General features: G+C 41.6%; 2 protein-coding genes across 7 annotated transcripts in view; one reads left to right on the top strand and one right to left on the bottom strand.

Annotated features, from left to right (window-relative positions):
* Window positions 1-13,847, top strand: part of ANKRD13C (ankyrin repeat domain 13C) — a 78,485-nt gene extending 64,638 nt beyond the window's left edge. For 4 of the 6 annotated variants that reach the window (XM_036347338.1, XM_036347336.1, XM_036347335.1 and 1 more), the window contains 2 exons: window positions 5,945-6,045; window positions 11,500-13,847. In XM_036347338.1, the coding sequence (XP_036203231.1) occupies window positions 5,945-6,045; window positions 11,500-11,630 (232 nt within the window). In that variant the 3' untranslated portion in view covers window positions 11,631-13,847. Of the gene's footprint in view, window positions 1-5,944; window positions 6,046-6,294; window positions 6,728-11,499 lie in introns of those variants that run through there. The other 2 variants (XM_036347334.1, XM_036347337.1) reach the window with 2 other exon arrangements.
* On the bottom strand, window positions 7,883-8,413 carry LOC118675135 (eukaryotic translation initiation factor 1-like). Its single transcript, XM_036347340.1, has one exon. It carries the CDS (start codon window positions 8,396-8,398, stop codon window positions 8,057-8,059), a length of 342 nt encoding a protein of 113 aa, XP_036203233.1. The 5' UTR covers window positions 8,399-8,413; the 3' UTR covers window positions 7,883-8,056.
* Window positions 13,848-16,188: the final 2,341 nt, after the last annotated feature.

Below are 16,188 nucleotides of genomic sequence, written 5' to 3'. Positions count from 1 at the left end.
TATGTTTTATTTAATATCTAATACAATGGGGTTTATAGAATAAAAATGATAGCTTACTTTCACCTTAGTAATTGTTAATAGATGATAACTGCTATATTTTTATCTAGAATTTTCTATGTTTTTGCATTTTTATAAAAATGGCATATTCTACATTTTGTTCTATGAGTTTCTTTTTTTTTCTCGTTTAAAAGTGAGTATATCTTGCAATTCTTACAGTAATTACTTTTTAGTGTCTCTTTTTCTTCTTTCTTTGTTATTTTGCAGTGTTGATTTATTGTCATTTGTTTTATTCCCCTGATGATAAATATATTGATTGTAGTTTGTCACTATTATAAACAATACTGCAGTAGACATCTCTCAAACTGTACTCATCAGATGCTCATAAAATTTTTAATTTAGAGTACTTTTTAAGGTGCTCGGGGGATGTTGTCTGATTCATGAATCAATTAAAGACTAATGATCTTCTTAAAAAATTCAATTAGCAGACTGAAGCCCCAGGCTATTTTCCTTTCCTAGTTCCTTCCCCTATTACTCTGGCCTAGGACAGTAAAAAAATCATCATAGAATAGAGCAAGACCTACATTTTTCTACAGTCTATATATGTCTCATAGCCCCCAATAGCCTAACTTGAGGAAAGGAGATAGAATGTGCTATACAGCCTTCAAGCTATAGATCAGGGATGGAGATAGATAGTTCCTATAGAATATGGGAAGGGAGTTATTCATACATACATACATGTCTGTATTATTATCATATATTAGACCCAGTTGACTAAAAAATGTACCAGTATTTTTTATTTAAAATTTATTATTATATATTTTTTTTACTTTTTTTTTCATTTATTTTTATTGTTTGAGAGTATTACAATTGTCCCCCGTTTCATCCCCACCCCTGCTTCACCCCCATCAGACTGGCTCCTGCCTTTACTGCACTATTGTCTGTGTCCATGGGCTACGCATATCTATCTATACTAATAAAAGGGTAATATGCTAATTAGACTGGGAGACCTTCCAGACATCCTTTCGGACAAAGCCATGGTGGCAGGGCCAAGGCAGAGGCAGTTAGGGGTGATCAGGCCAAGAGGGGAGGGCACTTGTGGGTGAGCAGGCCAGCATTAGGGGGCAGTTTGGGGTGAGCAGGCTGATGGGGGGGGCAGTGGAGGGCAGTGAGGCCAGTGGGGGTGGCAGTTGGGGGCGATCAGGCTGGCAAGGGGGGGCAATTAGGGGTGAGAAGGCCAGCAGGCAGATGGTTAGGGGCATTGAAGCAGGCAGGCAGGTGAGCAGTTAGGAGCCAGTGGTCCCGGATTGCGAGAGGGATATCCACCTAGGGGTCCCAGATAGGAGAGGGTGCAGGTTGGGCTGAGGGAACCCCCCCCCCCCATGTACGAATTTCATGTACCAGGCCACTAGTATATATATAAAAGCCTAATCAACCTTCCGACTGTTCAACCATCTGACCGGTAGCTATGATGTACACTGACCACCAGGGGGCAGACGCTCAATGCAGGAGATGCTGAGCTGCAGTGACTTGGCAGCTGCAGTTCTCGGTTGATGCACCCGGAACCAGAGAGGAGGGAACCTGATTCTGGGGTGCGTCACCTGAAAACCACCCTCTCGCAATTCGAGACCCCTTTGGGGGATGTCGGAGAGCCAGTTTCGGCCCGATACCTGTAGGCCAGGCCAAGGGACCCCACCTGTCAGAGGGACCCCGCTCACTGCGCAGATGCCCTTTGAGCCAAGGCGCCGCCGTAGGTGTGGCCAGCTCGGGGGGACCATGGGAGGTTGGCTCCAGAGCGTGTCTGGCCCATCTAGTTCAATCCTGCCCCAGTGGCCACCTTCTAATTAATTTCATTTCAGTGTGCATAAATCCGTGCATCGGGTCACTAGTACTCGTGTAAGTTACTTGGTTAATCTCTTTCTGCTACCCCTCTTCCCTACCCTCTGAGATCTCTCAGTCTGTTGCATGCTTCCATGTCTCTGGACCTTTTTTGTTTGTCATTTTATTTTGTTCATTAGGTTCCACATATAAGTGAGATCATGTGATACTTGTCTTTTTCTGAATGGCTTATTTTGTTTAGCATAATAATCTCCAGGTCCATACTTGCTGTCTCAAAGGATAAGAGATCCTTCTTTTTTTTATAGCTGGGTAGTATTCTATTGTATAAATGTACCACAGCTTTTTTTATCCACTCATCTACTGATGGGCACTTGGGCTGTTTCCAGATCTTAGCTATCCTATATAATAAAGAGGTAATATGTAAATTGACTGTCACACCCTCGCACAAATGGCCGTCCCCATGTGGTCAAAGATGGCTGCCCCCCGTGTGGTCACAGTATGGCCACCATAAGATGGCCAGCAGGGGAGGGCATTTGTGAGCGATCAGGCCGGCAGGGGAGGGCAGTTGGGGGCAACCAGGCCTGCAGGGGAGGGCAGTTGGGGCCAATCGGGCCAGTAGGGGAGCAGTTAGGCATCGTTCAGGCTGGCAGGGGAGCAGTTAGGGGTGATCAGGCAGGCAGGCAGGCGAGCGGTTGGGAGCCAGCAGTCCCGAATTGTGAGAGGGAAGTCTGACTGCCAGTTTAGGATCGGGCCTAAATCAGCAGTCGGACATCCCCTGAGGGATCCCAGATTGGAAAGGGTGCAGGCTGGGCTGGGGAACACTCGCGCGCGCGTGGCCCCCCCCCGCCCCCCCGCCCCCACCCCCCCGTGCATGAATTTCGTGCACTGCACTGGGCCTCTAGTCCAATATGATAGAGGTAATATGCAAATTAACCCTCATGCCCTCAGAAGATGGCTGCCTATGACCAGGTCAGCAGGGGTGTTAGTGAGAGATGACCAAATGACTGAACAGCAGGCTGTGTGGGGCGACTAGGCCGGCAGGAGTGTTAGTGAGGGACGACCAAATGACTGAACAGCAGGCTGCATGGGGTGACCAGGCTGGCTGCGGGGGCTGTGATTGGCAACCAGGCTGGCAGGGGGGCAGGGGTGTGTCCAGGTCGGGGGGGGCAGTTAGGGGTGACCAGGCTGGCAGTGGGGTGCAGTTGGGGGTGACCAGACTGGCATGGGGGGCAGTTGGGAGCAATTAAACTGGCAGGGGGGGCAGTGAAGGGCAACTAGGCCAGTGGGGGGGCAGTTGGGAGCAACCAGGCCAGCAGAGGGGGGCAGTTGTGGGCGACCAGGCTGGCAGGGGAATCAGTTAACACATTGTATGCAGGAAACGTATTTATACGTTTTACTTATACGTTTTACATTGACTGGTAGTAGAGCGCAGACATGTATTAATACGTTTTTTATAGACTAGCAGTAGAATGCAGATAATGTATAAATACGTAAACTAAAGTCATCGTAATTTTACTGAACGTTGCCATTTGTGCAAAAAATTAGCAAAAATGGCCCATGCCACCTGTTAGCGCACGATAAAAACTACCCGCAAACAATGTATTAAGGGCAATCAGGCCGGCATGCAGAGGCAGTGAGGGGTGATCAAGCCTGCAGGGGGGAGCCGTTAGGGGCGACCAGGCAGGCAGGCAGGTGAGCGATTAGGAGCCAGCGGTCCAGGATTGAGAGGGATGTCCGATTGGAGAGGGTGCAGGTGGGCTGACGGGACCACTGCCCATCCCGTCACGAATTTCGTGCACCGGGCCTCTAGTCGTAAATAAATGACGCTGTTAAGAGCACAGGGGTGCAAATATTCTTTCTGATTCTTAGGATATATTCCCAGAAGTGGGATTGTTGGCTTCAACAGCAATTCCACTTTTATTTTTCAAGGAAATGCCATATGGTTTCCATAGTGGCTGCACCAGTCTGCGTTCAAACCAAAAAGCTTCTACACAGCAAAATAAACCATCCTCAAAATGCAAAGGGAACCCACCGTATGGGAGAACATACTCCCCAATGATACATCAGAAAAGGGGTTAATTTCCAAAACATAAACTATGCATACAACTCAACAAAAGGAAGATAAACAATCCAATTAAAAAATGGGCAAAGGATCTAGAGGTGGCCAAGAGACATATGAAAAAATGCTCAAAGTCACTGATCATCAGAGAGATGCAAATAAAAATATGCATCAGTTTTATATTCTAATTAAGAAAAATGTGGTTAATTATAGGATATTATCAGCTTTAGGAGTTATCCCAATTTCAGAGATGTTAATATATGAAAAAATGGGTATATTAGAACTTATAAGTGTGGCATTTATAACAATGTCCCCCGAAAAAACGTTGAAAAGGAACATAGTATATAAAAGCCAGACAAATAATTCATTCTAGAATAAATTTTTTTGTAAATGCTGTAGAAAACCATAAAAATACTGAAATGAATAAACTAGATCACTCTAGATGAGATGACAATAGAATGAAATCAAAAGGAGATTGTAAAGGTAATGAAATAAATTAAGCACTAAATATCACTGTTGCAAAATAGCTACTTTAGAAATAATAACAAACAGAATATATGTGGCAAAAAATTAAATTTTGTTAGCTCATAGTGAATGCAGTAAAAGAATAAAGTAATTAGAGAAGTAATATTTATGGGAGACAGAGATGGTTCAACACAAGTATTCTTAATGTTCCACTGATATAGAGAGCTTCCAAAATATAACCAAAATACCATTCTAAATATAAGAGAAAGTTTCTCTGTAAGGAAAACTGTATCTGTAGCATAACATTAGGGTCCAAGAAAATTTGATAAAAGGATGATTAGTAACAATAATTATCCTGATGAAACTATTTGACTTAAACTTTAATAAAGAAGTTTAATGGCCCTGAGACATATGAAAAAATATGCATTCAAACCCAAAAGCTTCTACACATTAAAGTTTAATGGCCCCGGTGTGGTTCAGTTGGTTGAACATCTGGTGCACCAAAATGTTGCCAGTTCGATTCTTGGTCAGGCAGGGCACATGCCCGGGTTGTAGGAGGCAGCCAATCGGTGGTCTCTTTTATATTGATGTTTCTGTCTCTTCCTCTCTTTCCCCTCGCTCTGAAGTCTAATGGCATTCAGGCAGAAAGGGTCTAAAATACAGCCTGGCATTACATTTTTTCACATCTTAGCATTTCTGAGGCAAAGGAAGTGTGATCTGATAATATATCTAGCTAAGATGTCATTTAAATATAAAGGCAATTAAAAAAGAAGTATTCAAGAAATATAGCAGCAATGGGCCATTTTTGAAAGAAAAATAATATTACTTGAAAATAATATCCATCAAATCTCAGAGGAAAGGGGGTGGGTGGCAGAGATCAACCAAAGAATTTGAATACATATGTGCATAACCAGTGGACATAGACAATAGGGTGCTAAAGGCCTGGGGTGGGGGCAGGAGTGGGCTAGAAGGGGTCAATGGGGGGGGGGGAAGGCAGCATATGTAATACTTTCAACAATAAAGATTTAATTAAAAAGTAAAATCCATCAAACCAAAAAAATGAAAAGAGGAAGCTGCAGTATAATGACTAGTGCAGTACTGAATGCTAGGAGACATTATGAAATTGTAGTTCACAGGGGAAGAAACATAAACTGAAATGTTATGCCAGCAAAATTTCCTTTTAAGTATGCAAGAAAACACTAATTTATTAAATTTGAAAGAAATCAAGGGATACTGAGCACATAAAAGCACTTCATGCACAAAAAACTAGCAGTGAAATTTAGACACCTAAATAGTGAAGCGACTTTAAGAATTCAGGAATGTATAAACTTCAGGAAGAAGAAGCCTTGAATCCATTTAAATATGGACCTAAAATCAAACAACTGTGGAAATTATGCTTGTACTGTAACAGATAGAAGTCACAAACTCTGACACAGTAAAAAGAATAATAATAAAAAAAAATTCAAGAGGAAGGAGGTATCATTTCCTCATCCTTAAGTTTGAAGCTTATGGTTATAAAACAACATTAGGACACAAAGAAATCCATTTGAAAAATGAAAACTTTTTTCTCTTTCCATTTCTCAGAATATTGAATGTTTTGGAAGTAATAGCTCCCTTCAAGCACTTTAACAAGCTTAGAGAATTTGTTCAAATGAAGCTTCCTCCAGGCTTTCCTGTAAAACTAGGTAAGAGAAAAATTGCTTATAATTTCCATGTCTATTAGAAATATGGTATTGTTTACTAACATTTAGTAAAAATATGATTTGAAGGAAAATGGATTTCTAAGTTTTGCTAAAAAATTTTAAAGTTTTTCTGTAATTAAATGCTTTGATATTCATCCTTTGTCAAATATATAAAGTGCCTGATTATAGTTTTAATTCTACTAGATTTCTTTCTTTTCTTTTTAAAAAAGAATATATTTTTCTTGATTTCAGAGAGAAAGGGAAAGCGAGAGAGAGAGCTAGAAACATCAGTGATGAGAGAGAATCATGGATTGGCTGCCTCCTGCGTGCCCCACACTGGGATTCAAGTCTGCAACTGGTTATGTACTTTGATCGGGAATTGAATCCTGACCTCCTGATTCGTAGGTTGTTGCTCAGTCACTAAGTCATGCTGGTTGGGCCTAATTCTACTTTATTTAAATTAAATGTATGGGATATGCAAATACTTCATACAAGAGGGTGTGGGTGAACTTCTGATGCACTGTGATAATGAGTTTCTGAACAGTGGGAATGTTTCTGGAGTCACTATTTACAGATAAAGTAATAATCATACATTCTATTTTCAAATATTTTTTTGGTAATCCTCACCCAAGGATATTTTTCCATTGATTATTTCTAGAGAGAATGGAAGGGAGGGGGAAGACAGAGAGAAACATCTATGTGAGAGAGACATCGATTGGTTGCTTCCAGCACATGCCCTGACCAGGTCAGGGATGGAGCCTGCAACTGAGGCATGTGCTCTTTACCGAAATCAAACCCAGAACCCTTCAGTCCATGGGCTGATGCTCTATCCACTGAGCCAAACCGGCTAGGGTTATTTTCTTTCTTTTTTTTTTTTTTCTGAAAACAAGTTTTATTTAAATAAGGGTTTAAATACATAACATAACATTAAAACTGAAGGAGGGAAAAAAGAACACCCCAAAAATCTTTTTTTTTTTTTTTTTTTTTTTACTTCACATGGCATTGGGCAGCTGTTGCTAGGAAGTTGCAAGCTCTATAGCAGTGATTCCCAAAGTGGGCGCTACCGCCCCCTGGTGGGCGCTGCAGTGATCCAGGGGGGCTGTGATGGCCACAGGTGCATTTGTTTTAACTTTTTTTGTGTTACCTTTCTATTCTGAGTTCAATAAATAGTTTCATAATTTCAAACTTCAATGTTTCTAATTTATACCTTTCTTTACTATATTTTACGAAAAAGGTAGAAACTTTAATACATATATCTTTCTGTTTAATTGCTATTAAAATTTAAAACAAATTAATTTCCAGGGGGCGCTGAGTAATATTTTTTCTGGAAAGGGGGCGGTAGGCCAAATAAGTTTGGTTACCACTGCTCTATAGCTAGCTACATGACTGACACTTCAGTTTGAAATTTGTTCCCTTGTCAAAAGTTTAACTCTGATAAGAAGGTTGGCCTCAAATTACGGTGTTTGGACAACAATTAGCTAGGATCTGTCTGGTCAAAAAGACCTTAGTGGCAAGCCAGAAGTCCTTACACCTCACTGGAGGGAAGGTGGCAGGCTGCTTGCTCGAAGCTCCATCACTGGGTCAGGTGTAGATCTGTGATTACGGAAAGCTCCCTCTAGTGGTACACATGCCGCTGGTGCCTTACCCCTCTCCTCTCAGCTTCACTGAAGGCTGCTCAGGCGGTGGTGACATTCTCTGAGGGCAGGGGACTCTGGTGAGGAGCTTTGGCCAGACATGGGCTTGGCTGAAACATCATGATATTGCTCCGTTTCAGGCTGGGCATTGCCAGGCGCCTACTGCTTGACCTCTGTTTAAATGAGGAACTTCAAGACTATACAGCATGGCTCTTTTCAGTTTATTGCATGAAGGAGTTACACTAGTCCAAGTTAAAAACAGACCCCAAATGGTTACATTATACAAGCTGTGAGGTTTTTAAACTTGTGACAAGGGACAGAAGGGAAATTCTACTAATTGCAAAGAAACCCTCACTTAAGCTTCTGTGAGCCAAAAGCACTTAAAACCCATGAACCTTCAGCTGGTCGTCCCTAGCCAGTCCAATCTCGACGAGTCCCTGGCATATGTTCTTGCGCTGGTCACCCTGCAGCTGAATTACTTCTCCATATTCTGGATGCTCAATTACAGTACCATTGCAGGCAAATTTCTTCTTAAAGGCCTTCACTAGTTTCTTTTTATCGTAATCATCAGTGATCCCTTGGACAGTACTAAGGGTCTTCCTGCCGTTTCTCTGTTGAATTCTTATATGGATATAATCCTCAGTGCCAGCAGGAAGCAGGTCATCACCTTTACTTCCATCAGCAAAGGGGTCGAAAGAGTGGAGGTTCTGGATAGCGGACATACAATCCGATTCCTTTTCCTCGGTGGAAACGGCCTGTGGAAGGCTGCAGCGGGAGAAGGCGGGCAGGGGGGACGGAGTTTCGGGAAGCGAGGGGGGCTTAAGGGGGAGGTTGCTGAGTCCTCGGCAGTGGCTCAGTCACTGGGCTCTTTTTTTTTTAAAGGGGAGAATGATGATTTTTATTTTTTTAAAATATATTTTATTGATTTTTTGCAGAGAGGAAGGGAGAGGGATAGAGAGTTAGAAACATCGATGAGAGAGAAACATCGATCAGCTGCCTCCTGCACATCTCCTACTGGGGATGTGCCCGCAACCAAGGTACATGCCCTTGACCGGAATCGAACCTGGGACCCTTGAATCCACAGGCCAACGCTCTATCCACTGAGCCAAACCGGTTAGGGCTGGCTAGGGTTATTTTCAAATATTTAAACTTAATTTTATCATCATGATCTTTAACAATAGTAAAATCTCATATTTAACTTCTTAACTATATCAGAAAACTGGAAACGAGATTTAGAAGTTTCTTTTGGAGTTTAGGCTTGGATTTAGCATAAATTTAAGCTTCAGGAGAAGTTTAACTCTCTTCTCTACTGACTTTCGGCTTTGTTCAGGAGAGTCTTCAGTACATCCATCAATTCAGACATCAAATGTTTAACCAGTGCTTGTTACTTGCCAGATGCTTTTCTAGGGTGAGAGTTAGTAAAAGTCCCTGCCCTCTAAGTGTTTACATTCTAGTGAGGGAGAAAAATAAACATATAGTGAATATAACCTTGATATAATTCCTCAGATCTATTTTATCTTGCTTCGATCAATATTACTAAAACCACACTTTACTGTGCTTATTGATATTCATATTATTACTAGAGTCCCGGAGCACGAAATTCGTGCACGGTGGGGGCGGGGTGTCCCTCAGCCCAGCCTGCACCCTCTCTAATCTGGGACTCGACGGGGGATGTCCCACAGGGATCGGGCCTAAACCGGCAGTGGGACATCCCTCTCACAATCCAGGACTGCTGACCCCTAACCACTCACCTGCCTGCCTGCCTGCCTGATTGCCCCTAACCGCTTCTGCCTGCCAGCCTGATCACCCCCTAACCACTCCTCTGCAGGCCCAGTCACCCCCAACTGCCCTCCCCTGCAGGCCTGATCTTGCCCCCAACTGCCCTCCCCTGCAGGACTGGTTGCCCCCAACTGCCCTTCCCTGCAAGCCATATTGTGACGATGTGAGGGTGGCCATCTTGTGGTGATGTGTTTGAATTTCATGTAATTTTATAGACACAAATATTTTTACTTTCTGGTGTTTCTTTTAACCATTTAAAAATAGAAAATCATTTTTTAGCTCACAAGCCTCACAAAAAGAGGCCAGGCAATGGGCTTTACTTTGCTGATACCTGGAATTAGATAGAATAGCATCTGCACATAATAGGCACAAATGAATGATTTTCCCTCCCAGAAATAACTGGAAACTGTGTAATCCTTATGTTGATTTCTTTGTGTAATCTTTATGTTAATTATGTTTAAGTTTTTTGTTTGTTTGTTTTGTTAATCCTCACCCAAGGATATTTTTTCCCATTGCTTTTTAGAGAGTAGGAAGGGAGAGAGACAGAGACATCAGTTTGAGAGAGACACATCGATTGGTAGTCTCCCTCAGATGCCCTGACCAGGGCCTGGGATCTAACCTGCAACCCAGGTACATGCCCTTGACTGGGAATTGGACCCACAACCCTTCAATCTGTGAGCCAACAGTTGCTAACCTCTGAGTAACATTGGCTAGGGCTCATGTATTTTATTTTAGAATGAAAATAAATTAGCTCAGAGTCTGAATAATATATATACTATAATTTGAAGAAAAGTTATCACATTGCAAAAATTACAAATATAGCTAGCTGTCCCTTTGCCTGAAGGAAAATAAAAAGACTGGTGGAATCTGGCATTATATGTTAGATTGGAAAGCAATTGAAATGAGTTTTTTGATGCTTCCATGTCTTTCTCTTCTTACTGTTAGAAATAAGGCGAGCCCCAAAATCAGGGCTCCTGGTAAAACACAAAGCACACTCGGGAGTCAGGCAGCAAGGCAGATATCTTCACTCCTGCAGGAGGGTGCGCATTCACATGGTCTGGGAGCGCATGCACACTGGGTGGCGGTCTGCTCAGGCTCTCATGCCTGGCGCACGCCATCTGTTCCTCACTCTTGGTTGGAAGAGCTTAGGCTCACACTCTTGCGCGATTGGCTAATTTAAACAAAGAGGTTGACCTTTGCTGTTTCAAAATGGCAGCCCCTCATGGGAGCCAAAATGGCAGCCGCCAAAACTCTCTTCTTTGACAGAAAAGATTGTTTATTCTCACATAACCAATAACTAAGTCCTTCCTCCAAGCATCATACTCAGTAATAAACATATATTAGGTAGGATTGGTCTGGTGCTTGAATAATGTGTCTTTTTTTAATTTAAGGAGTATGGATGTCTCTAATAGTATTTTTAGTCTACTAGAGGCCCGGTGCATGAATTCGTGCACGGTTGGGGTCCCTCGGCCTGGCCGGCGATTGGGTCCGATCAGGGCCATCTCGCCCATTCTGGGGGTTGAGGAAGGACTGCGGGAGGTTGGCTGACCAACCTGGGGAGGGACCGCGAGAGGTTGGCTGACCAACCTGGGGAGGGACTGCGAGAGGTTGGCTGGCCAACCATGGGGAGGGACTGTGGGAGGTTGGCTGGCCAGCCTGGGGAGGGACCGCGGGAGGTTGGCTGGCCAACCATGGGGAGGGACTGCGGGAGGTTGGCTGACCAACCTGGGGAGGGACCGCGAGAGGTTGGCTGACCAACCTGGGGAGGGACCGCGAGAGGTTGGCTGGCCAACCATGGGGAGGGACCGCGGGAGGTTGGCTGGCCAGCCATGGGGAGGGACTGCAGAGGTTGGCTGGCTGGCAGCAGGAGGTTGGCTGTGGGAGTGCACTGACCACCAGGAGCAGCTCCTGCGTTGAGCGTCTGCCTCCTGGTGGTCAGTGCATGTCATAGTGACCAGTCGTAACAGTCACTTAGGCTCTTATATATATGGATAAGTAGATTAACATTTCATTTTACAGTATTATCATTGATTATTCTCTCTAGATATACCTGTGTTTCCTACGATCACAGCCACTGTGACTTTTCAGGAATTCAGATATGATGAGTTTGACGGCTCCATCTTTACTATACCTGACGACTACAAGGAAGACCCAAGCCGTTTTCCTGATCTCTAATGACACGAGCATGACGCCATCTCACCAAGGAAAGCAAGAGCGTGCAGAGACCCCACAGGGAGGCGAAGTAGGAGGGACAGATGCTTTCAGTGAAGAAAAGGGAATTTCATAGAACTGACACATCAGTGATATGACATAATGAAATGGGCCTCTAATAAGTTTCCTGATGTGCCATTTTCAGTCTTTTTAAATATATACATATTATAGTGTAATAGTTTGACACCTTAATGACCCTAAGTACTTCTTATGTAAAACAGCTATGAGTGCTGTGATTTGTTTTTAAAAATTTTTACACTTCTTGTTGAAATATATATGCATATATATCTATATCTATATATATAGTTATATCTAAAACACTCCTGGACCAGTAACATAAATTAAATGTCTTAAGAGATATGAAGCCCTTTACAGTTGTCATCTTATATTCACACACTGACCACCAGGAGACAAACGCTGAACGCAGGAGCTGCTCCTAGTGGTCAGTGCTCTCCCACAGCCAACCTCCTACGGCCGACCAAGGTGACATTTATAAATATTCCTTCCAACTTTGTTTTCATAAAATGTAAACTATGTAACTTTATGTATAGTTCAGTAATTTGAATGTTTGTTCAATATGATGAACTAGAAAGGAATGCAGTTTTCTGTAGATGAATGAACCAAATGGTAACCATTAAACAATTGCATTTATATGTTGCAATACATTTCAGAAGGAGCATTCACTCTGCAGGGAATAAGGTACCTCCTTTAGCACCTTAGTGCAATTCATTGTGGTGCTATTTGTTTTTACCTGAATTCTTTCTTCAATGGTAAATGTTTGTTACTAATCTTCCTTTCATAGAACCTCTATTTTTTTTTTCTAAACTTGAGTTTTAAAGCCTTTTTTGTGTTCATAATAGGATATGACTAGCATGTTTAAGGATAGTCCTCTTCCAAATCTCAGCACTTTAAAAATATTCCAAAATTTTAAACTTGCTTCCTAATAACTGCACATCATTCTGATTATTTTGTTTGTTTTTAGTGTTCATGTCAGTTTTAAACAACTCACATTTTGGATTCCCTACATATTTAATGCTTTCAGAGTAAGGTAAAAACATTTTATATGCTAACAGAATATATTTGTTATAAGTTAAATTCCAAAAATGTACACAAGATTGATAATTCCTACTGTTTATTTTTTTAAGTCACAAGAAAATATTTATTGGTTTTAATTATCTTCAAAGTGTTAAAAAATCATGCATTACTCATTTTCGCACTTAAAATTTTTCATGTTTATTCCAAGATGGTTTGATGGTCCAAGAATGAAAATAAATTAGGGAGAATAAGGTATGAGACATAATATGTTACGTTGTATTTAAGAAATTAGCTAAAGAAATGCTTTTTAAATGTATCCTGATGAATGTGTGAGAATGCATTTGTCAGGTTTTTTAGAGTGACCCGTAATTTAAACATTTTCAAGAATTTTAATTAAGCTGAATGAGTTTAGAAACCTTTATTGAAAAGATGATTATTTACAAATCCAAAGCATCAATCATAAGAAAATTTTTATAATAAACATCTTTAAAGCTGCATCTTTCATGCTGATAACATAATTGCATATGTTGACATTTTATTAAATACATTTTATAATAAAGAAAAATAATCATAGTTAAAAATTCAAAGGCCATTTACTACCTGGTGTGGGTCTGTTGAATTTTGTGAGAAGAGTTGGAAACCCAGACTAGGTTTATTAAATACAAGTTGATCCCAATTATTTTGGGAATCCTTATAGATCAAGTGACTTAGAAATTGAATTATCTTGTCAGTAATTATGTGAGGTTTGAGACACTGAATGGTAGTTATCACTGTTGCTTTTAGGCTCCCTTACTCTTTGGGAATATGTTATATTTTCAGGATTATACTATAGATTTTTCACAAGTACAGACAATTTAGTGGGGGGAAAAACATGGAAAATTGCAACTTGGAACTTAACAATTTCCTAAAAGCTGTGAATATTTTGCTGGGGTACACTGGAGGTAGGAAGACTACTGAAAACTTTTGCACTTGGGTTTTGTTTTTAACTCTTAACTTTTTCTTTCATAAAGGATAGTAGAAAGAGATGATCCATTCCAAATGTCTTTTATTTGATCATAAAGGACAAGCAAATGTCAGTATCTCTTATAATGGTGAAAACAAGGAGTTATTAATGCAAATAAACTTTTCACATTAAACTTTTCAAAATGTGCCTTTTAATCCAGTTAATGAATGAAGCGATATTCTGTGTTTCAAGTAACTAAATCAAAACACCATATACTATATAATAAAGAGGTAATATGCAATTTGACCCCCACACCATAACACCATCACAAGATGGCGGTGCGCACAGCGGGGGTGGAACCGACTGCTCCGCGCACCGGCCACCACAATTCCTGCGGCCCCTTGTGGGGGCGGGTTCCCGCTGCTGCTCTGCATGGCTTCCACTGGGGTGACCAGGCCAGCACAGGAGGGCAGTTAGGGGTGAGATCAGGCCGGCAGGGGAGGGCAGTTGGGGGCGATTGGGCTGGCAGGGAAGGACAGTTGGGGGCAATCAGGCTGGCAGGGAAGGACAGTTGGGGGCGATCAGGCTGGCAGGGAGCAGTTAGGCATCAGGCCAGCAGGGGAGCAGTTAGGGGGTGATCAGGCTGGCAGGCCATCAAGCAGTTAGGAGCCAGCAGTCCCGGATTGTGAGAGGGATGTCAGAGGGATCCCAGATTGGAGAGGGTGCAGGCTGGGCTGAGGGACACCCCGCCCCCCCCCCCCCCGCCACCATCCCAGTGCATGAATTTTGTGCACCAGGCCTCTAGTATTTTAATCCCACATGAAAATCTAGATTTTGTAGTGTAGGTCCATAAAATTCTATGTCTTCTATTTGTGATTGAAGAAAATTAAAACTTGGGGGCCTATGAAATAGTCACCTTAAATGGCTATTTTGAAGAGTTCAATATTTCTGCCAACAGTGTGGCATCAAAAGAAGGTCAGATTCTTGTCTTAAAATAATTTTTGAGAGAGAATTTGCTTCATAGAGAATTGTCAGATTTCATAAAAAGGAAGCATAGAGCAGATGCTCTGATTATTGTGAACCTAGGAACATATGGTCTGGAAATTAACACATTTCAGAGAAGCGAATAGCTGACGGAAGCTGAAAAACAATTTTGTTTCTGCTTTGAATTGGTATTGAGCCCCACTCACACTAATAGAAATGAGTTTTTATATTGTTATTCATGGACAGTTTATAATTCACACCTTGTGAGAGAGTAGTGAATAATGATCTTTAGTGACCCCTTCTTATTTTTTACTAAGTCTACAGAATTGATCCTGTTTCAAGGGGACAAAAAAGGTCTGGACTAAACGCTTTCATATTGACTTAAGGATTGCTTCCTTTTGCTCATTTATGTTCCTTTTATTTGCAAATAGCATGAGTAAGAAAGTTACAGTAGAACACTAGGTGAATTTGAAGTCCTGCCTTTATTTTTATTTATTTTTGAAGTCCTGCCTTTAAAATTGAGTGAGAGAATTATTAATTAGTATGGAACACATTATGCCTCTGCTGTTAACTCCAGCAAGAGGAATCTTAACCATGTTTTCTAAAATTAAGAAAATGCATCCTTACCAAAGTTTTTATATTTGGAAACTGTAAACTTTCAAAGACAACTGACAGTAAAACTTGCCCAAGAGACAAAAGGACAGAGGAGATATGACACTACTTGTAAAGTGCAAAGTTAATACTTTTACAAAGCATTTTATGTCAGAAATCTGGGGCAGTAGTGTTTTAGATTGTCATCTAAAAATGTCACCTCAAGTATTTTGGCAATTTTAGGTCATGTGACCCTCTACAGTACTATCTAATGAAGAACTTCTAAAATTATTTTAGTATAGTACTTTTAGTCATAATGGCACCAATGATACAGTTACAATTTCACTTTTGCCACAGCACCTGCAAATACATAAGCAAAATCTAAGGATTTTAAAGAAAGGTACTTGGAAAGCATTCCTGAATTTAATCGTTTTGCAGATGACAATAACTTGCCTAAAGTAAAAAACTTTGTGTAATAAAAAACAGAAAAACCCCACCGCTTACTTACCTGTACCTCCCATAGCATTCTTGATCACTAAAGGTGGCTGACAATGACTGGCTGGGATGCTCTAATGAAAATGGGTGGTGTAGGAGTTTTGGAAAGCAGAAGTGAAGCAGAAATTTTGTAGCTTCCATGCTGGCCCCTTTGGGATGAGGTAAGAGCAAGGCCTGCAGTGACTTCACCTTCTCTTCCTTCAGCTTCTCAGACTTATGGGCCAGATATGCGAGTTTAGCTTCATGATGCAGAATCCTGGCTTCTGCCATGCCACCCAGGTGAGAAGCAATGAGACCTGAGTTCTAGCCCATCCTTGTGGATTCCAGCTTGTGCTTGTGGTTCTAACTTACTCTTCCCTCTATCCATCTTCCCTTCTCAACTGCCTGCAGGCTTCAACCTCCAGCATCATATAAAGCCCATAAATAGATTTGAAACTGGTTAACCAGCTCCCATAATTAAGGTCAAATCCCTGT

This window comes from Myotis myotis, unplaced genomic scaffold (genome assembly GCF_014108235.1).
Source record: "Myotis myotis isolate mMyoMyo1 unplaced genomic scaffold, mMyoMyo1.p scaffold_m19_p_2, whole genome shotgun sequence".
In the NCBI taxonomy this organism is placed as follows: domain Eukaryota; kingdom Metazoa; phylum Chordata; class Mammalia; order Chiroptera; family Vespertilionidae; genus Myotis; species Myotis myotis.
The sequence above is the reverse complement of the archived record's forward strand: the minus strand, read 5'-3'. Positions and strand labels throughout refer to the sequence as shown.